The sequence below is a fragment of the Drosophila ananassae genome, chromosome 3R, assembly GCF_017639315.1.
Source record: "Drosophila ananassae strain 14024-0371.13 chromosome 3R, ASM1763931v2, whole genome shotgun sequence".
Taxonomy (NCBI): Eukaryota; Metazoa; Arthropoda; class Insecta; order Diptera; family Drosophilidae; genus Drosophila; species Drosophila ananassae.
In genome coordinates, this window is record NC_057930.1 from 18,307,905 (window position 1) to 18,331,202 (window position 23,298).

Here is a 23,298-nt window from a genome sequence, read left to right on the forward strand (position 1 = left end):
TTAAAACCAAACAATAAGCCCCAGCAGGCGCTTGAGGAAGGCGCGAAAGCATTTCGCTTTTAGGAAATTGCAAATTAAGATGGTAATACTTTTAGGCTCATACCGAGTGCGTGGGCCACAAATCGCGCCAGGAGTAAGTGGTATTAGGTTCTTAATTTAATAAACAAGCGGGAAAATAATAAAATATAATGGACTAACCTCGGGTATTTGAGAAATCTTGAGCAACAATTCAAAAACTGTATTAAAGTTGAGGGATTCTCTTCGGAAATGTCAAATGCAACGCCCATCCAAGAAATACTTTCTAAGCTAACGAGTTTGTTTCTGCAGACCTTGTTTATTTGTAGAATATTGCAGTATATCTTATTTTATATCCTGTAGGACAAAGTATTTATTTTGAGGACCAACTTCGTCTCAAATGATTTGGCGCCAAAAATGGCTCTCTTCAAAAAGGGGATCCCCCTTGCGAGGTTCATTAACGAAGAGCTCATGGCTAACAGTTATAGGTATATTTTTTAAAGTTACGGCTTAAAATATGTATTTAAAACACAACCATTAATTCAATATTTAACAATTTGTACTCCAATAGTTTTAATTTTGTAATTCATTCTAAATGTTGACCATATATTTTAAATAACACTACTACAGAGAGAAATTCTTTCAGGAAGTTGACTTAATTTTAAATCTATGGGAAAATTATGATCTTTTTTTTTGTTAAAAATGCAGTTTTTACATAAAATTTCTTTAAAATTCACGTTTTGAAAGCTTTTTTTTGTCTATACTTCTACAGATCAAAAGAAAAAGTTTCCTTTCTTCCAGAGTGCCACATTTTCAAGCTCATATATAAAGAAACCAAAATGGAACCAGAGAAATTTATTTATATGCATAATGTTGAAGATATTTCAAATATCCTTAAGGATTCACGAAACTAATCCTTGATGTAAGCAGTTCAAGCAGTGCAATAGAAATGCTGCCATATCACATATAAAAGATACATTTAGCGGAAAACCGCTAGAATGAATCTCTGAAACTGATATGGCAGCACTGACTCATCAGTTTTGTGGCAACTCCAACAACAACAGAGACATCCGGCAGCACTGCCACTGCAAAACAAACACTGAAGTCAATTTTTTAAGATGTGACAGCAGTATTGCAAGCGTTTGTTTATAAATAATCCAAGCGCAACCGACGCCTGCTCTCTGTGCCTTGTTTTTTGTTAACGAATTAATGTGCCAAGTGCTCTGAGTGCTGCGAGAAAAGCGGAAAAGTGTGACGGGAGCGGATCGAAAGCCATGGGAACTGTCCTGTAAACTGATTTAACAAAAGAATTGAACGAAAGTGCAGTGCCTGACAGGCTCGGGGAATAGCAATGCACAAAATGGTCAAATTATTCCTCAGGTAAATGCAAATGCCACGAAAAAATACAAGGTGGACGGACGGACGGCCTGACGGCTGTCTCTCTTCATCTCTCTTAGCACGGTGTTATTTTTATGAATGACGTAAGCGCGCCGCTGTGGAGCCCACATAACAACAACGCTCTGGCTGTTTTATTGTTGGGCCCCCAAAAACAAGGGGGAACAACAACAAAAAGGGCAGCATAGACAAACTCTTGCCTGTGTGTGTATAGGAGTGTGTGTGTGTGCGGCGTGCTCCCCACTCACCTATGCACTAACACCATCAAAAGTGGCGTCGTTCGAAAACGTGCTCGGGATAAGAGAGCGCCGAAGAGAGCCGGTCGCCCATTGTCTCTGTGGTGTTATTTCTTTTTTTGGTCAATGACCTAAGCTTTTTGCCCGTTAGTTGGGGATAGTGTGTGTGTGTGAGTGTGTGTGTGTGTGAGTTGGGGATGTGTGTGTGTGATCACCCCAAAACTTTGGCTGGAAAAGTTTGCTTTGTTTTTGCGTTTTAAGGTTACTTTTGATTTACCGCTAGTTAGGATACCCTTTCGAAGGGTATTCCCATTTCACAATAATCATGACAAAAGTAAAAAAAAAGCAAGGCATTTATTCACAAAAATATATTAATAATTATTAAAATAAATCTTAGTCATTTAATTGGTTTTTTTATTTATACTTTTAATCATTAGTGTTTAATAATAATTTTTAAATACATTAATGAATCAGAATGCAACCCACTCTATCTTTATTTTTCCTCATTGTTGTGACACTTTTGACAATAATTAAGTTTCTGCACTCAATCGCAGCAAAGGCGGAAGCCAGAGCACCCCGAGATGTAACACTTTGATGAATTTCAGCAACACAAATGCCAACAAAAACAAAAGAAAATTAACAATCAACATCTGAGAACAACAATGCACTGTTTATGCGTAAATAGAATAAATATTATTGTTTTGTTTTCCAATTGAAAGGTACACAAGGAGAGATTACGATAAAGAAAGAATTGCTGTAGGAAGTCATCTCTTCTCTGCTGTTTATGGAGGTTAAATAATTTTCAATATTTTGTATGGTTTAAAAACTGACATGTAAATATTTTAACATAGATTTAGTCTTTATACAGATTATCTTTATATGATACAATGACTAATTAATCTCTTATCTCTTGTCATCCAAGTACCTTTTAAGTCCAGAGTCTACAAATAGATTTTAAGTTGTTTTTTAAGAACAAAGATCTCTTCTTATTTCAGTTAAGAAAAAAAACTTTCTTGAAATCTTCCATGTTCCATGTAGGGTATCTGAGAGTCGTCTACCTGATAAGCTCTACCGCTCTCTAAATGAATGAAGAGAAAAGCGTGCGAAAAGATTAACCCCAGTGGGTGGGAAAAAGCTCTTCTCATTCTTATTTGTGGCTCGTGGCTGGTGTTCTGGCCATAATCAGTCAGTACTCTGAGTCTGACGATCAGGAAGAACAGGAAATATTTTTCAAAATAATATATAAAATAATTTTTAATGTTAAAAGACGAAAATATACGAGCCATAAGAAATACGCGCGACATTAAAATGGCAAAAAAAAAAAGGCATATACAAAGGCATATCATTACTGAAGGTCGTTTTTGTTTGCGTGCGATAAAAAAAATAAAATAAAATTTCGACTCTACGGCAAATAGCAGAGCCAGAGTAGGTAGTTTTGTGAGGGCTTTGTTATCCAACCATTTGCTTATCGGGGCATGGATTTGAAAGCGTGCCTTTCTGATGGATACCTGATTGAATTGTCGTTGGTATGTTAGTTTTTTTTTTTTCATTTTTTTTGTTAGGAACTAATCGCCAGGCACTTATCAGGTGGCAGTGAGCAGAAAAAGAGTCCAGAAGGCGAGCCAGTCGAACACTGAATACCTGAACAGCTTGATTTGTCAATCAACTGGCAATCAGTTGCCAATCAAGCCGCTACTACGCCCTAGAACCGAACAATTCCCACCTTAGCGAGTGGGTGAGGTGAATACTATTAGTTATACTATGTACTTAGTTACTACTAGTAAGGCTAGTATTGGCTGACTAATCCATCCATCTTTTAAACAGAGTGATTAGTTCTTCAAGTATTCCCTAATTGTTTATTTTAAACAATATTATCTTGCTTGTTGAGCTTGTTCTGATTGCTTTTTATTGAAAACAATGTATCTTGTGTTATTCCACGATAATCCGGAACCGCAAATTAAAGTAAACTCAATGTTTTCACCTTGTTCCACCTTGTGGCAAGCAATTAATTAGGCTTAGATGAATTTATGGCCACAATCTAACCCGAGATAACCCAACAGCAATAGCAGCATCCCACAGTCGAATGGCATCATCGCGAAATGCTCATAAAAGGCGCGTCTATGACAGCATCTCAGTCGACCCATTACTGGTGCCGTGTTCAGTTTTTTTTTGTCAGTATTTTTGGCCAATATATCTTAGAAATACAGAAAACGGCAAGAAACCTAAAACAAAGTCTTGGACATGTGCGCAAATCTTTTTGAACTTTCGCATTCGTGGCAGGCGAGAAACAAGTGCCAAGAGCAAACCCTGACATACATTATAATTTGTAGCAACGCCCTCTTTTTTTTCTATTTTTTTTTTTTAGAAAATATACTATTTTTTATGAATATAATTTGTTGTTTTTTTTTTTTTTTCTTCACCTACACGCGCGAGTAATCCCATTTAGAGCGGCATCAATAAACTTTCGGCTCGGCCGAGCAGATATAGTCAGATTCCTATACGTTATTGGATGTTTTTTATGATTTTTTTTTGTGTTATTTTTTTTGTCAAATGAGTATATGTTTTTCCCCCGTTTATTTGGCGAATTGTCTTCCAACCGCCCACTGACAGCTGTTGACAATCAGAGACCAGCTCCATGGGTCTCATATCATACCTGGTAGGTATGTCCCTATAATAAATAAATAATAATTCTTATCGGCAGGTTTTATTAAGGTAGTCTCTTGATTAGTCACTGGGTTATTGGTCAATTACAATCTAGTTTCGCATTTTTTTGGCCATGAGTAATGGCCATAAGGGAGCTCCACTAGCCTGATGATTATTTTATTTTTTTAATCATAATTTTAGCACAACTTTCATTTATTAGAAAGTCATCTCCCACACGAATCAAAAGAGAAAGTATCAAATCATAACTAAAAACAATGGCATATAATTGTTAAAAAAAATATAAAACTTTAGATCTGATAAGTGCAATTTACATTCTCAATTAATAACTAGACAAATATGGATAAATTAATTATTAAAAATGATTTATTCTCGATGAGAATTTAAACTCTTTAGCTGCATTTGGAGTGTGAATTGTGGTGTTTACCTCGTCCAGTGTCGTTTGCTTTGATTCGATTATGTATTATTTGTGTGAATTGAATTTATTGGATGGTTTTCTGGTCAACAAAAATGGTTAAAAAAAAAAAAACAATCAAGAGTGGCCCACGCGCTGGCTGCTGCTGCTGCTTCTTCCCACTCACTTGGCAGCATTGGTCAAAAAAAAAAAAAAAATTGTTTGTTTTGAACGTGTGCTTGGGGCTCTCTCTTTGTCTCTTGGGGGAATACTCTCTTTTTGTCACTCTCTCACTCTCCCTCTCTCTTTTTGGGGGGCTGCGATCGATGTACTTCTGTGGGGCCACTGCTGAACAGCAACTCATTCGCTTGCGTTGGCCCGACGCGTTCACAACGTTGCGTATACGCCCCGTGCTGCCGGCCGTGTGCATGTGTGTGTGTGCTAGTGTTAGTGCCTGAGAGGAGCGCGCGAGTGTCTCTTCAAGAGTTCTCTTCATATTTTGACTTCCGTTCCGATCCCGATCGCCTCTTAGGTGTGTATGTGTGTGTGTGTGACACTGTGTGGTATAAAATCATTTCTAAATTTATAAAATAAACGCCAGTCCCAGTCTCTCTCTGGTAAAAAAAAGAAAATAAAACATCCCAAAAACCCAAATCAATTTAATCTTTGTGGAAAAATATTTGTGCATAAATATTTGGCAGAAGAACACCACCACCCACCCAAAACAACATAAAAGTGGGAAATAAAATATTAAGATTTATTTAGCTACAGAGAGAGAAAAACAAAAAAAAAACAATGAGATTGAAGAACATTTTGAGTTTCCGCTGCATTTGAATTATATTTATTGTTTTTTTATTTTGCTTTCTATATATTCGGTTTTTGAAAACATTGTTTATTTTCGCATCGATTCTTCAGTTGAAAGTGAAAGCGGCGTCTCCCAGCACCACTGCCGGCCAGCTAAGATCGGACAAGCAGAATGGACAAGTTATGCAAATGAATGCCGAATCAAATCGAATTGAATCGAATGTGAAAAGTTGAAATAGAAAGCCACAATTGAAACAAAATGCGACTGCAACACCGTTACGTTACCAATCCGGCAGCACCACCAACAAAAACTCAAACAAACAATAACAACAACAATAACACTAACAACAACAACAACAGTAGCACCAACTCTAACAACAACAACAACCACATTAAACGGGCCAAGAAACTAACCACCAACGGCATCATCAAGTCGCGCTCCACTAACGGAAAGCCACAAGCGACCCCAAAATCGAATACCATGCCACCCGCCACCCCACTGCCCCTCAGCATCAACCGCCGCCACCACCAGCTGCTAATGGACAGGGACCTGGAGGCCCCCGATGCGGTTCTCCAAGCCAAGCTACCACCGGCATCGAATAGTTCCCTCGAGGAGGACGAGGTCGAGGAGACCACCACCACCACCTCTGTGGAGCTGAGATCCTCGGCCAGCTCACATTTCCGGGCCTACACCACCATCCGGAGCAATTCCACGTCGGCGATATTGGCCGGAGCGGGACTACCGCCCCTCACCGCTACAGGCACCCTGCTGTATGCCCGCCCCCGCACCCTAAATGTCCACAATGTCTGCCAGACGCCCGCGCAGATCACACAACTGTTTTTTGGGTATGTTTTTTAGTTTTTTTTTTATTTTTTTCTTAGTTTTTATTAAATTTTGGTTGCAGTTTAAAAACTAACAAATTTCCTCACTTTTCTTGGTTTAACAATTAACTTTTTAATTTAAACTTTATCGGAAAACAATTTCAAAACATAAACAATCAAAGAAATCACGGAAAAATCGCCATAAAACTCAAGGTTTTGATTAAAAATTTCCTTAATTTTCCTTAAAAATTGGCTATTAATCATTAATTTTTATTCCTTGTCAATTGGGAGGGTCAAACTCTTTCTTCTGATTTCTCCAAGGTCACTTAAAGAAGGAATTCCAGATGGGACTTACTCGCATAAATATTTATGTTTAATTTCCTAAAAGGTGCTACTACTGAGAGAGGGAAGAATAAACAGTTTCAACCTTGGTTTGGAAATAGGAAAATGTTTCAATTCGTTTTTAAAATATAATTAGCCTTGAAAGTCACTAAAAATAAAGGGAAATTAAAGTTCAATAATCTCATTTGGGGGCTTCGGTAAATGCACTTTATGAATTCATTTAGAATTTTGGGGTTATTCACTTTCATCATTTTTTTTTTTGAATCATTATTCAATAAAAGTTCAATACCAGCCACGCCTTCTTTGCCCCTCGGAGGCAGAGAACTGCGATCTCGATTCTTGGCCGATTTTGTCATCGTTATTTTAAAACTGATATATATTTATATATTTATTTTGCGCGCGCTCGAAAGCAGAAAACGAAAAATATTCAATTAAATGAAATTACCACCGCACCCCGGGACCGGGACTCGCTCGCTCTGGTGTCGTTGTGTGAAAATTCAATGAACTTGATCTTTGTGTGTCCGCAGGAGGAGAGGGAGAGCTCGTGCATTGCATTTATTTCTTTGTTTTTCCGTTTTGTCAATTGGAATTGAAATTCAAAATAATAACAAAGCATTAAAATGTCACAGCGGGGCTGTAAACACGAACTCGAAGCATCGAGTATCGAGTGCGATTGTGGATATCGAGTACACGCTGTAGAATGGACATTTGTCTCAATTTGCATATAATAAAGTCATAAATAAACCAGCAAATTGTCACTTTTATAACATATTTATTGAGCACATTGCCTCCAGCGGAAGGTGTCTCTTGTTTGGCTTTCTGGTTGCCGATTATTTGTTACTCTTTTTGGAGATATAGTTTGTTTTATGAAGAATCTTGGTTGGAAACTTCTATAATTGTTTCAATTTTGAAAGAAAAAACATTGTCTTTTAACCAAAAACTACTCATTTACCTTTGATAGCTTCACAAGCCGTACAATATGTAGCAGCTCCCTTTAGAAAATAATAGGAACAAGAGTCTAGGCACTCTATTTAGTAAAAAACATATTATTTTAGCAACCAAGCATCTGGGTTGAAAGATAGATTTAATTCCCTGTGTTAGCCGTACAATATGTGGCAGCTTCCCTTAGAAAATAATAGAAACAAGACTCTAGGTACTCCTTTTTTTTAATATTTATATTATTTTTGTTATAAATCTTGGTTAAAAGCATCAGCTACCGAAAGCAGCCCTTAGATAGCACCATTAGCCGTACAATATGTGGCAGCTCCCCCCAGAAAGATTAAAATATATGCTTCATACTTCGTTTTTTTTTCCAACTCTTTTTGGAAGTCAACCACACCCAAACCCAATCAAGGTATGTGGATGTGGGTTATGAAAAATATAAAAAAAAGCACAATTCATTGAATGTCTGGCTATAGCTCTCGCTCTCCCGCTTCCCACCGTCTTCGTGGCCGATGATGTTATGGCTGATATTTAATTTTAGCCATGATCTATAGCCGACTGACCTTCTTCGTGACATGGACAATTTGTAAGCCATGCTGCGACACGTGTTGGCGATTGGCAGAGTATTGCACTGGACGCTGGAGGATCGTTTATGGATCGCTTATGGAAAGGCGTCAACTAATTTGTACCCATAAATCAGAGCTAACTGCGATCATTAAAGACGTTATACGGACCAGAGAGACACAAAAGAGGTTTAATTAAAAGACTTGAATGCGTTTGGCTTTGTTTTATTTCGCCTTAATTCAATTGAGAAGCTTTCTGGGGCCGCCTTTATTCCATTGATGCTACAATAAATCAGGCATTGACCGGCCAAATGTCGTCTGGCGAGATGCTCCATGATGGGTCTATCAAAGGCACTTCAATTCCGCTAAATGCCGCATTCTTTGTCAATTATTCCAGTGGCTCTATTTGTCTTGTTTTCGAGTCGCGGTCATCTCATGCCTTTATTGCTTTGTTATTCTGCCTTATGGAAAGTGCATTTATCATCATGTATTCGCGATATTATGATTTATTTTTAACTTGCTTATAGTTTATACAGAAATCCGGATAATTTGTTTAATAAAATGTCAGTACCACAATGACAAATAGGGGGATTTTCAATCGGGCTTATCCGAAAGTTTTAGAATGAATACTGCGTTTATTTTTAGGAGATTTGTAAGTCCGGGTTTGGAAAGAGGATAGACTGGTGCGGGAGAAGTCAATTAGGAAAATTACCTGCCAACCCGATATTCTCACACATCGAGCGCTGGAAGCTAATGGGAATGGAAATCCATTGCGGAACTGCGGCACGTTGGCAAATAAATAATAATACTATGGCCTGGGAAATGCATTCATAGACTCGGCAATGGCGCGAATTAATTATTCATTCGACATAATTGAGAAACGTGCTGTAAACAATTAATCGAAAGACTCCAGAGAGCCCGGGCAGCCCCTGTGATGTAAACACAACCAGAGCCAAACATAAATACAGAATACGGAATACCTAATCGTAGAGCTACTCTGAGCTAATCGTTTAAAAATACCAACAATGCAGCTGCAATAAGCGACTAGGAATAGGCCAGTGGCTGGGAACTACTTTTTATGGACTTCTAAAGAGCAGTGCTGTAACCTGAAAGTCTTTTTCGATTGTCTGATAACAAAGTGGCCGATAAAGTGGCGTGATTAGTGGCCATGGATGAGCCAATTGATGGAGTCATCTCCCAAAGAGTTTCAAACTCAAAGAGTATATAGGTGTTGGCTCTCTAATCTCGTGGCTAAGTCATTTCCCCATTTAACTTTTCATCGGTTGACCTCATCGGACAAACAGTTATCGAATTATATTTCGATGGAAGATCTAATTGCGATGATCTTGACTGAAGACCACTCGCTCGTACTTGGCCGATATTCATGGCCGAAGCTCTTGCTTTCAGTGCCATGCCCCCGGCCATAAAAATATCTTCAAAATGCAAACTAAATAAAGAATAAAAAGCGCTTAAATAATGTTTTCTGTTTGCATTGTTTACGTACGTAGCCCGTAGTCGCTTTTATTTACGCGAGAGCATGTTCTAAAAATAATGTGCAGCGTCCAAAGCCAAAAGAAAGTGTGAATTTTTGAGGGCCATAACTGGAGGGGGGCTACTTCATAATTTACAAAGCAAACACCCATAAACAGTGGCCGCTAAAAGCAAACAACGACATTTGGAAAAGAATAAACCGTATACTATATACAGATCTCATCAAATCATGTGAGACCACAAACAAAAAATATATAGATATTTGATGCAAAAAAAAAAAAGATATAATAGAGCAAGGTTTTTTATAGATTTTCCCCCAAGTAATGATGATGCACATAAATCTTTCGGATATAAACAATTCTTAGCAGATACTTTTGAAGGATATTATTTTTAAACATCTCTTGTATCTTTTAGAAATAAAATATCACATAGAGAAGCTATGGAAGTCATTCCATTTCCGCTCTCATTCGAAGCGTGCTTAGAATCCTAGTTTTTTCAAAGCCTGGTGACCCCGAATATTTCTACCCACATCTGTGCAGCAGATACTTTTGAAAGATATTATTTTTAAACATCTCTTGTATCATTCAGAAATAAAATATCTCATAGAGAAGCTATGGAAGTCATTCCATTTCCGCTCTCATCACTTCGTTCTTAGAATCCTAGCTCTTTCAAAGCCGGGTGACCCCGAATTCCAAAGTCTTTACCCACATCCGTGCTCTGGAGTCCGGACTGACTCACATTTTCACCGATTTGCATTCGCAGTCGAGTCGAACCAGATGTCGAACGGATCGGTGGCACACTAACCTTGCGCAAAAAAAAGTAAATATGTGTATGAGGGCAGTGTGTATGTTAGTTCTGGCTAGAGGTGGGCATGGGCTGAATTTTTCGACACGGCCCAACACGACACGACAGCTTAGTTTTTTTAGCACGCACGCACACGCACGGCCAAAAATTTTGCCAACACGGCCCAACACGGCCCAACACGAAAAATAATATTTACATTACAAAAAATTTTTTTTTTCTCGAAATTTCTAGAAAATACAAAATTTTTAATGCTTCCTGTTTTGTCGTGTTTTGGAAGGTCGGCACGAAAACGCACGCACGCGTGTTAAATTTTAATTTTCAACACGAACACGCGTGGCCACGCGTGGGCACGCGTGCCACGACGAAAACACGAGCCCATGCCCACCTCTAGTTCTGGCCGCTTTATCGATCGCTCGGATCTGGGCTTTTGGTTCTTTGTTAGTCGAACCGAATATGTAACCTATTTATTTTTGAAATGTTGACCTCATACGCACGATGGGGCCTAAGTGGGAGTAAATCGATAGCGACACCGAATGTGTCGATGACAACTTCATTCAGAGCAGCATATGGGGATGATTGAGCGACTGACTGACTAACTGACTGATTGACTGACTGATGGACGGAGTGGTTAAGTGACAGTGTGACAGTCTGTAGGCCGTGTGGCGACCGGCACCTTTTGTTCTCGGCCTACGGGGAGAGCGACAATGGTCGTCGACTGTCGGGCTCACTATCTCGATACTTTCAATCAGAAAACGATAATTCATGACATCACCTCTCCAACCATCATCGGTCCGTAACATCACCCACCGTCCGTCCGTCCGACCGAAAGTGTTCTTCCCTTTCCGCTCGAGTGGCACTCTTAATTAGTAATTTAACACAATATTAAATAAATGTGAGCCTGAGCCCTCTGAGCCCCTGACTGACTGACTGACGGGCCTTGCTGTAATTCCTATTAATATAATCCACTCCATAATTTGTTTTGTTTCTCGCCATGACATCAAAAGTTCGTGAGCGATTGAACAAAACACAATGTTTACTTCCCAGCTTGGGCGATTTTCTTATAATCGGAAATTCATTGAGCAGAGCATATGAACTCTGGCGGGGGGATGTAGTGGAGCGTGGAGCCACTAAAAAGTGAAATAAAAAATGAAAAGCGGCAAGAATACACAGCTTTGGAGGCGGAAAGAAGCACTGCATGCGAAGGGAATCCAATCAGTTGCCCGTGCGCGCCTCTAATGAGCGGTCGTGTTGTCTGCATCTCTCGGCTATGAGCTTTAAATTGGATAGATTTTAAAAATATTTCAATTTTAAAATAATTTAATTGTGTTTCCTTTATTGAGGATTAGTTGATCCTGATCCTTTGAATAGAAAGGATTACAGGAATTATATTCTAAAACACAAAGCCTCTCTGGAAATCAAGCACATCTTATGGTAAAGGATTATACTTTAAATACTATATAACTTGAAACCTTATGCAGGATATACATATATTATTTTTATAGCTATTATTTTTATTGATTAAATATTTATTTTTACATTTTTAGTAATTTTTTGTTTTGAATCTATAGAAATTTGTTTGTTTATTGATTTAAAATTCGAATATTTATAAACCTATTTTAAAATTTAGTTCCATTTTTTTTCCATTTCCATTGGAATTATAATAATAGAGTTTATAAGGAAAGGATTATCATAGTATTACTAGTGGTAGGTGACAGTAGTAGGACTCACAGAAGGATACCTTCTTGGTTTAGTATCTAAACTTTAGATTGTTGATAAGTTATGTGGTAATAGTAGGTAATAGTAGTCTTTTTAATGCCATTTAAACTGCCAAACTGCCAGCTAAACTTGGGTTTACATTTATTAAATCAATTACAAGAAATCTTCTTGAAAAAGAGCCCTCAAGTTCAATCTATTTGCTTTCAAATTTCTTATTAAAAGCCTCCTAGTAGCCATCATTTATAATTATAAATTATATCCTTAAGGAAGTACTTCCTTACTTACTACTTAAAGGAAGTAATTATAATTACTTCCTTTAAAACCAAGGAAATCCAAGGAAGCCCATTTCTCCGTTTACTGCTGGCCCCAAGAACATCCATACATTTTCTTTTTCTGTAGAATGATCGAATTGTGTTTACCAGGCCATACCTACATATAGACCTGCGAACATAGCCGATCTGCTCTTCGGTATCGCAGCAATAGGTATAGAACTCAACTGGTCCCCACCTGGTGGTGCGGCCATCAGAAGTTATCGGCGATTAGATTAGATGCCATTGCCGATAAGGCAAATCACATTGTTCACTCCAGAAAAACCAAACTAGATTGGGAATCTAGAGACCTCTTAGCCCCAATACAAGGCGATACAGTTCAGTTGGCGTATAGCCGGACTGCGGAGGCTCTTCGGAGGAAGGTAAACAAATTACGGACGGGCCAGTAGTGATATCATGGCGCTCCACAATTTTGGTATACAATCGAATAAATAATAAATAAATGCAAACATGGGCCGATGGCGAGGGAAATAATATATAAATACGAAATGCGAATGGTAAAGTGTGGATGGTGTGTGGTGTGTGGATGGAATGGAATGGAATGGAGCTTTAAAAATAAACGTTGATGTCACAAGCCGCATTCGAGGCGGCGGGCAAGAAGTGGAAGTAACAACCGAAGCTCTGAATAAAGCGAAAAAAAAAATAAATAAAATAAAAGGTTATAGGACAACGACTCTCGGCTGTAATCAAGATATGAGCCGACTGCCATTTAAACTGATTCCCAGACAGGCGATGACGGTATATCTTCTACAAACTATCTTTTAGGTTCTTGTTGGTCTAACTGCTTTGTGAAAGCCAAATGCCGCATTGTTAGCCTCCGAATTCTGGCCATATTTGCCCAGACTCTATAAATAGTCGGTTGTCGAAAGCGGCAGCCCGGCAAGAGGCAACGTTTTAAAAATAAACAAACCACAATTAATCAGATAGAGTCACTCTTGAGGTAGGGTTTCATCCGCACGAAAGACTCTCGAAAGGTTGAAAGTAATAATTATTACAAAAAAAAATAATAGCCATCATCAGATCCATTAGATGATCCGCCTTTCAGATTAGCCAGCAGCATCATATTGATTTCTAAGAACGATTCATTATCGGGTTTTTGAATCCAACTTTAAGATGTAAAGATGACATTCGCGGGAAAGTCTTAATTGTATTGTTTTCTCTGAAAATTTCAAGTTCCGGGAAATCATTTTCCAGAGAATAAAGATACTTGAAAATATTTGCATTGTCTGTCAGAGCTTATCTGTTTAGGTTCTTATTTCTTAAAATTTTAAGATATATGTATGTCTTCTCCAATACTTATCTTCAAGATAAGTCAAGAAAAGTAACTAACTACTACCGTCTTCAAATATAATTTATTGTTAAAACTATTGCCAACTTTTGAGGCAACCCTCGCACTATGCTTGATAAAATTCCATACTCCAATTCCTTCCATTGTTCTCCATTTTTTGCACCTCAAGAATTAAAAATTTGATTTATTGCCATCGCACCCAATGAGGCTATATCTGAGAGATATCTGTATCTGATAGATAGTATCTGATAGATAGTATCTGATAGATAAACGGCCCAGAAAGCCACAACAGTTAGGAACAGACCCATTGATAAATTCCTGCCAATGGCAAGAGATAGCAGCGGCTATTAAGCGGGAAAATGTGCTGCCTTTTGGGCCAAGATTGCTTTTGGCCGGCCCACAAAAAACAGCTGTTCGCGAGAGCACTCTCTCGTACTCTCTCTTAACTCTGCCAACTGCTCTCTTCCGTTTGGAGCTCTTTGTTGGCTTTTTACTCGCCAGCCAGCGTCATTTTTATTATTAGTTATGACCTCATCATCGATTATTGCTGCCGAGTTGTGTCTCTGTGTGTGTGGCGGTTGTTTATTGTGTATTTGTGTGTATCTGTGTGTGTATTGAAACGAGTCGTCGCTGAGCGAGCTGCACCACAGCCGCAACCGCCCCCACACGCCCCAGTCCACCTCCGGGACCGCCGGCTACCTGTTACCAACAGAGAGCCAGCTGGATTGGGCGCCACAAGTATTGTGCAAACATACACTGTGAGAAAATGTGTCATTATAGGCATATTAAATATAAGCCTGAAGTGAATATAAATATTTACATTTTTTTTAAATATTTATTTTCCCTCATTTTGTAACACATTTTCAGTGTATCGTGTAGCACACCTTCTTTACAGATACAGATTTGTCTCTATGAGTGCCTAGACTTCTGCTGATTAATCCGCCGAGTGCTCGACATGTGTTCTATAAAGTTGTAGGCAAATATTTAGCGCCTGATTGGCAAGCCGTTGAATGCAAATACAAGCTAGTCCCCAACTGTTGCCAAGATGCCTGCATAAATCACCTCCAAATGCCTCCGAGTATGTTTTGCCAGCGCATGCTGGAATGTTTCTTAATTTCCCCCCTCCGAGTTCAATGTACATTCTGTCATTTGGAATTCGCATTCGGAAATCGCTTATTGCTTGGAGCTTGGGTCAATGAAATCATTTCCACAATTGCATCCACCCTCCTACTCCTCTACCCTGTAATGTTGTGTGTCATTCCGCTTGGCCCCAGGCCAAAATGATTGCAGGCGATGCCCTGTTCATTCATTCATCATTTGCGGAAATGCTGATCTGTTTAATACAAGGGATCTATAGAGGTTTATCCATTGACAGAGGGGATAAAGTAGGGATATACTACTCATGCTATATCTCAAATAATTCTTAAATGATGAGCTCCATTCATAAGTTCTCCACTCCCATAGAGTGACTCACAAGAAGACCCATTTCCACATTCATTCATGCATGGGAATATCATATTAGAACGCAATAGATACCCATTACAATGTGATGGAATGAATCATCTTCAATTGGCACTTACCACACAGGTACTTGGGTGCTAGGACTTCATTGCCAGGCGATTACCTTGACGGGATTCGAGTAGAAAAGGCCTTATCTTCGATGGGCCTATGAGAAAGGTGAGATGGCCTTATTGGCCTTATCTGCTTACAAATTAATGGGTCATGACTTTTGTATTTCCGGAAGCCCATACCCCCAGCCTAATCACATAGTTTATTTACCTGTGATTTCAGTTCTGTTTTCATTTCTGAATGGTTTCATAAAAAAACAGAACGCAAAACTTGTTTACCACCAAATGTCGCCGCAGGTTTTTTGGCCCATCTTGTCCGATTCCAAGAATCCACCTGGTCCCCAGAATTTCATCATGAATACCGATTATGAATCAGGGCTCTGTAGCTTTCCATAATCCCAGACGATCCCCCAAAAAATATGTTTACTTCTAGTTCGGATGATAAAATGGTATAGTATAGTAGGGAAGTAATATCCCTTGAAAGACTGAGATCTTAAGATGTATTCTTAGAAGAAAAAAGCCTTGTGGTGATTGTAACATCCATTATTTGGATGGATGGTGCACTTCCTCCTTCACTGACACTTTTCCCGCTTTACGGAAATGTTTCGAAAGCCAACAAAAATTTGCTCATCGTCTGGGGGCCATTGCTCTGCCGCTTTATGGTTCCCCGCCATGGTTCTCTCATGTTTGTGGTAAACAAAGCATAAATTCTACCTCTACTATACTAGCTGCCTCGTATGTTTGCCATAAAAATTCCAACAACACAAGAAACATTACAAATATGGCGCAACTTCGCCCACACGGACGGACCGACGGAGGGCAAAAATAGAAGACCCACAGAACGGAAAATAAAAGCCAAGAGAGGCCAGGCCAAATTTAGTGAATGATGGAGGAGATGTGGGCGCGCCCAGGCCCCAGCTGATGCAGTCATGTAATTGGCATCTAGACGCGTTTGACCGCCGCCTCCTGCACTTGCTTTTGGCCACTTTTTGTGGGGGTTTGGACGGTATTTTGGGAGGTCTATGTGTTAGAAATTAGACATCAAGGGCCTCTAAGAAGATTAGCTTCTAAAAACTGAAACTTTTTAAGCTTCTTTGGTAAAAAAAACTAGTTCTACATGTATTAAAACTAAATTCTTAAAATAAGATTTAAAATGTAAACCATTTTTTAGAATTAAAAGAAGAAAGTAGTGGAGCCTTGAAGCTCTTTCTTTTGATTAGCTTCTTTGGTAGAAAAACTAGTTCTACATTTATTAAAACTAAATTCTTAAAATAAGATTTAAAATGTAAACCAATTTTAAGAATTAAAAGAAGAAAGTAGTGGAGCCTTGAAGCTCTTTCTTTTGATTTAATAAAAAATTTAATCCCCAAACTTTAAAGATTGTCTTGTTTGTTGACTTCTACAAGCTTATCATAAATTATTTAAAATATTTAGCCTTAATCGCTTAGCATATATTTTATAAGAATTATTCAATCTGACTTTTTATTTGTTTTCTGACTTTTATTTGTCACTTGGATCGACGTCATTTCATTGAAATCTTGATTCTGCCTCTTGGCCCACCCTCCCGATCACTGATAAGCCCGAAACTTAAATGAAATAATTTCCAACAAAAATCGAATAGAAAGAAAACAAATATTTCTAGTCAGTCGTAATATTCATGGGCATGGAATATCATCATTTTTAAATAAATCTCGCAATTGTCAACTCAGAAAAACGGGAAAACGCAAAAGATATAAATGAAATTGTGGATGAATTATTTTTGCGTTTTAAGCTTGAACCGTAAGACTGAAACAACAGAAACAGAAACCGAAACAGTTTCGAAATGGAAATCGAGTAACTGCGTCGCAATATATTTTTCAGCTCGGCTATAGCTAGGCATTATACGATAAATAATTCCACTGCCCAGCATCTCAGCATCAGCAGAAACCTCCTCCAAACTCTGTGCACCCTTTGCGGCTGGCACACGCTACGTATACGCGATATTCAAATTTTTTTTTCCAATTTCATTGCACAAATGATGCAATTGTCAATGGTTTTGTGGCTGCTGGTTGTGATGATGCTTCTTACAACGATATCGGGCCAGGGAACGGAAGATGAAGAGGATGCGGCCACACAAATCTTGTAATTAATTCGATTTAATAATATTTTTTTGTTTTTTTGCTTATATGGCTTAAATAGGGGGGGCTTTAAAACATGTGTCGCCTGTGAAAACGTGACTGGCATACGGTTCTGATTCTGATTTAAATGATTTATGCAATACGGTGGTGTCCTTGGTCGGGTTCATCGCAGTTGCCCCGCCATATAGGGTGCGAGAGTGGCTGAAATAATTTCCCGAATTGTTGTATTTGGGCATTTGAAGTGCTATTCGACTCGGAATGGAAGTAATTCGATGAGAAATACAGGAAATTTATCATCTACTTAATGGCAGGAGTCGATAAATACTCGTCAGTCGACTCGAATACTTAATCTCTGGCTGTGATGATACAACTGGCCACCACCACCTCGATAAAATCTTAAATTGGGCCATAAATTGTTCAATAAACGATCGCAGGCCCGGGAGGCAGGCTATTTATAAATCTTAAGTAACGATATATTTGTGTAACTCCCAACTGATTATTTCCTTGTATTCTTTTGTACTTACAGAGAAGTTCTGAATGCATGGCGAGCAAAGGCCAGATGCAATGTGGTGCCCGAGGAGCGTACCCAGGAGCTCTTCCACGAGCTAAGCTTCCATCCCAGCCAAAAGCAGAGTGAGTTTTCAAAAGGACACTTTCCTGAAGATGTTTATTTTATGGTTTTTTATTATTTTTCAGTTAGCGAAATGCTGCAAACGGCCAAGAAGGTGGCCCGCAAGGGAGGAAGCAGTCAGGCAAATGGCTTAACCTTTGGCCAATTCTGTGTTCTGGCCGCGGATCTAAAGCGCTTCAGGTAAGAGATCTTCAAATTCTCTTTCTTATTTTGCCAAAACTATTAATATATTTTGCTATTTCCCCTCAGAGCTTCAACGATTTCGAATCAGCCTTCATATTGCGATTACCAGTCACTGTCAGCTCAGTTGCTCCCCGAACAGAATGATACCTCCAGCTCCAGCTCCTCATCCTCCTCCAAGCAGCAACTACAATCGCCAGCAGCGGCCTCCACATCGTCACCCGCCTACAACAACAAGAAGCCGGAAAATCATGGCACCGAACTGCGAAGCACCAAGTCCTTCAGTAGTGTGGACGATACCAAAAAGAAGAAGAACGCCACCAACGAGCCAGTTGAGGTCTTTCTCGGTGGCTCCTGCAATCCAACCACCTGGCGAGCCGACGTTGCCATACCAGCCCTCAAGGAGCTAGGCATTTCATTCTACAATCCTGTAAGTTCAAGAGGATGTTTTTCTTTAAACTCAAGACTTACTTTGGAATTCTTTGAACCAACAGCAAGTATCCGATTGGACGCCCGATCTCATCGAGCTCGAACATCGAGCTAAGGAAAAGGCCCGTGTATTATTCTTCGTTATGGATTCGGAAACACGCGCATCTGCTGGTGCCATCGAGGCGGCACACATAGCGGGTCAAAACTGCAAGCAGCTGGTGTTGGTTTTGCATCCGTATAAACCAAATCAGAAGATCCTGAATGAGCCTATTTCACAGCAGTGAGTATTTTTGACATAATACTTAAATAATAATCAGGATAGCTAATGAATTCTTGAATTCTTACAGAGAATACCTCGATCTGAATCGCAATCAATTGATACTTAAGGAGCTGGTCTCCCGTCGTGGTCTGCCCGTGTTGGATAACATACCCTTGGGATTGCAGCGCACCAAGGAGATCCTCTCCGGCATCAGGGATCCACCGTCCAAGATATCTTCTATACTAGAGTAGGTCTTTCTTGAGCTTCTCATTTTAAACTTGAATTAATTTTTGACTTTATTTCCAGTACTGTTCGCGGCGCCTTCGATCGTGTTAACCCCCAAAGCGATCTGCTCACCGTTGAACAATGCAATCGTGCTCTCTTATTCCTAGGCTATGCTCAGAGTTTAGTTAATTTAGACAATCTTAATAAGATCATAATCAATCAACGCGAATCGTTAAAGTTGCTCCAAACGCACAGTCCAAAAACTGGCGTCGATAGTTCGGATGCCGAGGCGGAGGCGGCGGCTGATGAAAGTAATTGCGACCTCCAGCCCACCACATCCAGCCCAGAACTCATCGACTTTGATCTGTTCTGTGTGATCTCGGCGTATCTGTCCGTCCTACAGCAGGAGATCCAGGAAAGCGGCTGCATTTCGCCCATCAAGGGCACCAATGTGCCGCCACCTCAAGTTTACTTTACCAATGGTAGGATCCTCCTTTCTCTATTTCTACTGACGTCCGATTAATCTTTTTATTTCCTGTTAATTCAGCACCCGATGTGGACATCTATTACTCGGCCAGCAAGAACATTTCGCGGACCTCCAGCAACGCCAGTGTTCCGTCCAACAGCAGCAGCGGCATTGGCCACGACCTGGAGAGGCAGGGCCTGTTTGAGCAACTCAGTCGCAGTCGGGACAGCGGCACCTCGTCGCCCCAGCCAACAGCATCCAGCAGTTTGGGCAAAAGCCCCCGGCCCCAGATCCTCCTCAACGTGGAGTCGATCGAGACGACCGAAATAATCACCACCAAGACCATAGAAACGAAGGCCAATCCTGTGGCCTCCGTAACGGCTGTGCTCACCGAGGAGGAGGAGAGCGATTCCAATGACTCGGTCTTCTCCAGCAGTAGCTCGATAGCCAGTGCCGGCGACGCTCTGTGCTGCGGCGGTGGCTTGGATCTTCGCGATGTCTATCTTGGCGGCAGCTGCGTCTTGCGCTCCAAATGGCGTCAGGAACTGGCTGTGCCGTACCTGCAGTCGAAGCGCGTGACCTTCCATACGCCAGCGCTGCACGAAAGCATCCAGCAGTTGCATCAGAACCAGGATGTGGTCGCTGCTTCCCCGCAACCAGCTTCGCAGGAGCAGCAGCAACGATCCTTTGTTCGGACGCGCCGAAAGTGCCGCGGCAATCAGGTGCAGTTGGAGGAGCAAGAGGAGCTGACTGTGGCGGAGGAGTCGCTGAGCTGGTCGCTGCCACCGGTCGCTGTGCGCCAGAGCTTGTACAATCCAGCGCTACTGGACTCCAGCCGAGTTCTGCTCTTCGTCATTACCAATGAGACTCGCTCGCTGGCCCCCATGACCCTAGCCGCCCACTGCATCGGCCTAATGTACAACGTGGTGCTGGCGGTGCAGATGCTGCCCGATGACTGCGTCCTAAATGGCGAAAAGGTTAGTTTCCATATCCTTAATGAGAAATTGCATTATTCTTATAGTATTTGATTATTTTTAGATGACTGTGGCGGCCATCAAGGACTATAATCGCGGACGGTCATACCTAATCGACCTGGCCAAGCGCCAGGGCGTGCCCGTGTTCACCGACATACAGGCGGCCCTTCAATGCACCGTCGCCAAGGTGCAGGCCTACAACAACCGTGACCGCTGCTAATTCGTACCTGTATTCAAGTTCCAGCACGACGTGACAATTAAGCTTATTTTAAATCTAAGGCCTAGTGCAATTTACTCTTAACTTTCCCCGCTCCACCCCATCCCAACTAACTAATAGGAGAACCCTCTTCTAGTTAAAACTATACGTAATATGATATACAAGGATAAATGATAACTGATAACTGAGTGTTAAGTTATCACTAACTATGTCGTCGCCCAGAGAGCGCATTTCGTAATCTTTTAATGGAGAAAGTCATGCATTCAGCTCCCCTCTCTCTATATCTCTCTCTATAATCGCTATATGCTATATGCTCTATGCTAATTTATTATTTATTTAACTAGATACACGTTGTCCATGTACTAAATTGACTGTAAATATTTCAACATGTACAAGTTTAGTGCAAAACAAACTAAAATCTTAAATCTAAAATATATACATATATATATTTTTTATTCGTATTAAGCCTTCAGATATAAAAGTAATTACAAAAACCATATAAACGACCCAATTATGTAAATGTAAATCCTTAGTGACCCACTGTACCAGTTAGCTGGCAAAAAATATCTCAATAAACAAATTTTTTCTAACATACATATATGCTTATATACATTTTTAATATTTATTTCCCGTGTTATGAAGCTAGTTTCGGAGCTATTCTTTAACTATTTTTAACTTTTTATTTAGTTGCACCCGAATCCTGTTTAACCAGCCGCTGTCTTCAGAGTGGGACCCGCCAGTTTGCGATTCTTGATCTGGTAGCGGGCCTTGTAACCATCCTTGTCGGCAGTGTACATGGTCATGGATTCCGTATCGGTTTTCTCGTCGTAGGTGGAGTAGGTACCCATCACCACGAGCTCCTGCTTGTCAGTGCCCGGATTCAGGAGGACTCCCATTTCCTCGCGCTTGCTGCCATTCGGCTCTTCCAGACTAAAATCGTAAGAAAAGTCGAGTTAGTGAGAGGATCAAAGGGATGATTTAAAAGGACCTTACTTGAAACGGTAACCCTCTTGCGTGGGAACTTGTTCGTAGAACTCCGCCATAAGGGTCGGGAAAACGGCGTCCAGGAGACTGGCAGCCGAGCAGCTGGAAGCCATTAGGGCCACCATTGCAGCGAAGATTAGCTAAGAATTTCAAGGCCGTTCAATATTATAATCCTTTGTGATCCTTTCGTCTAAATACTTACCAGCTTTGTCGAGGCCATGATGTTGGCGTTATCCACTCTACTGAAGCATCTTCAGAGAATTCTTCCTCCATTTATAAGCTTTTTTCTGGATCGATTTTTTGAGCAATTCTGGCAAAATGATGTCAGAACAATAGCCGCTTCAACTATACTACTTTCTTGTTCTATGCTCGACCAAAATCGGGTTAAACCGGTGCCGTTAATTCGCACAGCAAACTAAAAAGGCAAATGCACTAAATATATATACATTCTCCAAAAATTAAACAAGAATATTTAATAAAAAATGTAGTTGATATTCAACGGTACGAATCAATCTTAATACAAGTTTCTGTTTTTTAATTCTTTTCTTAGGAATATGCCAATAAATATGCTTCGATTTTTGTAAGGTTTTCGAGAAACGAATTATTGTAGGGGCTGGGATTCTTCTTCGACAGCTCCTACTGGCGAAATCATCTTATATCCAGAGATCCCTTCAATTATCCTTTAAAATCTCCCTTTGAATAAGAAATCCCCAATATTCATGAATGTGTCAGAATGATCTTAATAAGCTAACTGAACCGGTCACAATGATTTAAAGTTTAAACCACCAACATTGCAAACAGGCCAATGCCATACAGTTCAAATATTTTATTTGCTAATTGGGGAAGCCGGTTTTTGGAGCAAAGTTACCAATTTATTTAAAAAAGGCTTCCAAAACTGGGAATCTGATGGAAATTGGACAAAACATAGCCATCGCAGGGAGCCATATTGTCCTTCCATGCGGGTTTTCAGATTTTTAAGGGGATTCCCCAGGAAATTTAACAAAAAATCTAAAAAATATTTCGTTTCTAGATTTTGATGCAGAATGATGGAGAATCGACCTACGAATCGTTTAAGGTGTTCCGCTCAAGAATCTGATGGAAATTGGCCAAGATATAGCCATCGCAGGGGGCCATATTGTCCTTCCATGAGGGTTTTCAGATTTTTAAGGGGATCCCCCAGGAAATTTAAAAAAAAATCTAAAAAATATTTCGTTTCTAGATTTTGATGCAGAATGATGGAGAATCGACCTACGAATCGTTTAAGGTATTCCGCTCAAGAATCTGATGAAAATTGGATAAGATATAGCCTTCGCTGGGGGCCATATTGTCCTTTCATGAGGGTTTTCAGATTTTTAAGGGGATCCCCCAGGAAATTTAACACAAAATCTAAAAAATATTTCGTTTCTAGATTTTGATGCAGAATGATGGAGAATCGATCTACGAATC

General features: G+C 40.0%; 2 protein-coding genes across 6 annotated transcripts; one reads left to right on the forward strand and one right to left on the reverse strand.

Annotated features, from left to right (window-relative positions):
* Positions 1-1,054: 1,054 nt before the first annotated feature.
* On the forward strand, positions 1,055-21,462 carry LOC6497184. Of its 5 annotated transcripts, none has more exons than XM_014906064.3 (10): positions 1,055-1,395; positions 5,617-6,351; positions 18,014-18,120; positions 18,184-18,298; positions 18,368-18,728; positions 18,793-19,007; positions 19,075-19,233; positions 19,293-19,693; positions 19,759-20,654; positions 20,716-21,462. In XM_014906064.3, the coding sequence occupies exons 2-10, from the start codon at positions 5,765-5,767 to the stop codon at positions 20,869-20,871; spliced, it is 2,997 nt and encodes a 998-aa protein (XP_014761550.1). In that variant the 5' UTR covers positions 1,055-1,395; positions 5,617-5,764; the 3' UTR covers positions 20,872-21,462. The 5 variants fall into 5 exon arrangements, with proteins under 5 accessions (XP_014761550.1, XP_014761548.1, XP_001962600.1 ...); XM_001962564.4 differs by lacking the exon at positions 1,055-1,395 and adding an exon at positions 4,566-5,233; XM_014906062.3 differs by lacking the exon at positions 5,617-6,351.
* On the reverse strand, positions 20,979-22,131 carry LOC6498349. Its single transcript, XM_044716625.1, has 3 exons — positions 22,055-22,131; positions 21,862-21,992; positions 20,979-21,798 (listed from the first exon to the last, which is right to left on the reverse strand). Exons 1-3 carry the CDS (start codon positions 22,070-22,072, stop codon positions 21,573-21,575), a joined length of 375 nt encoding a protein of 124 aa, XP_044572560.1. The 5' UTR covers positions 22,073-22,131; the 3' UTR covers positions 20,979-21,572.
* Between the last annotated feature and the right edge of the window lie 1,167 nt (positions 22,132-23,298).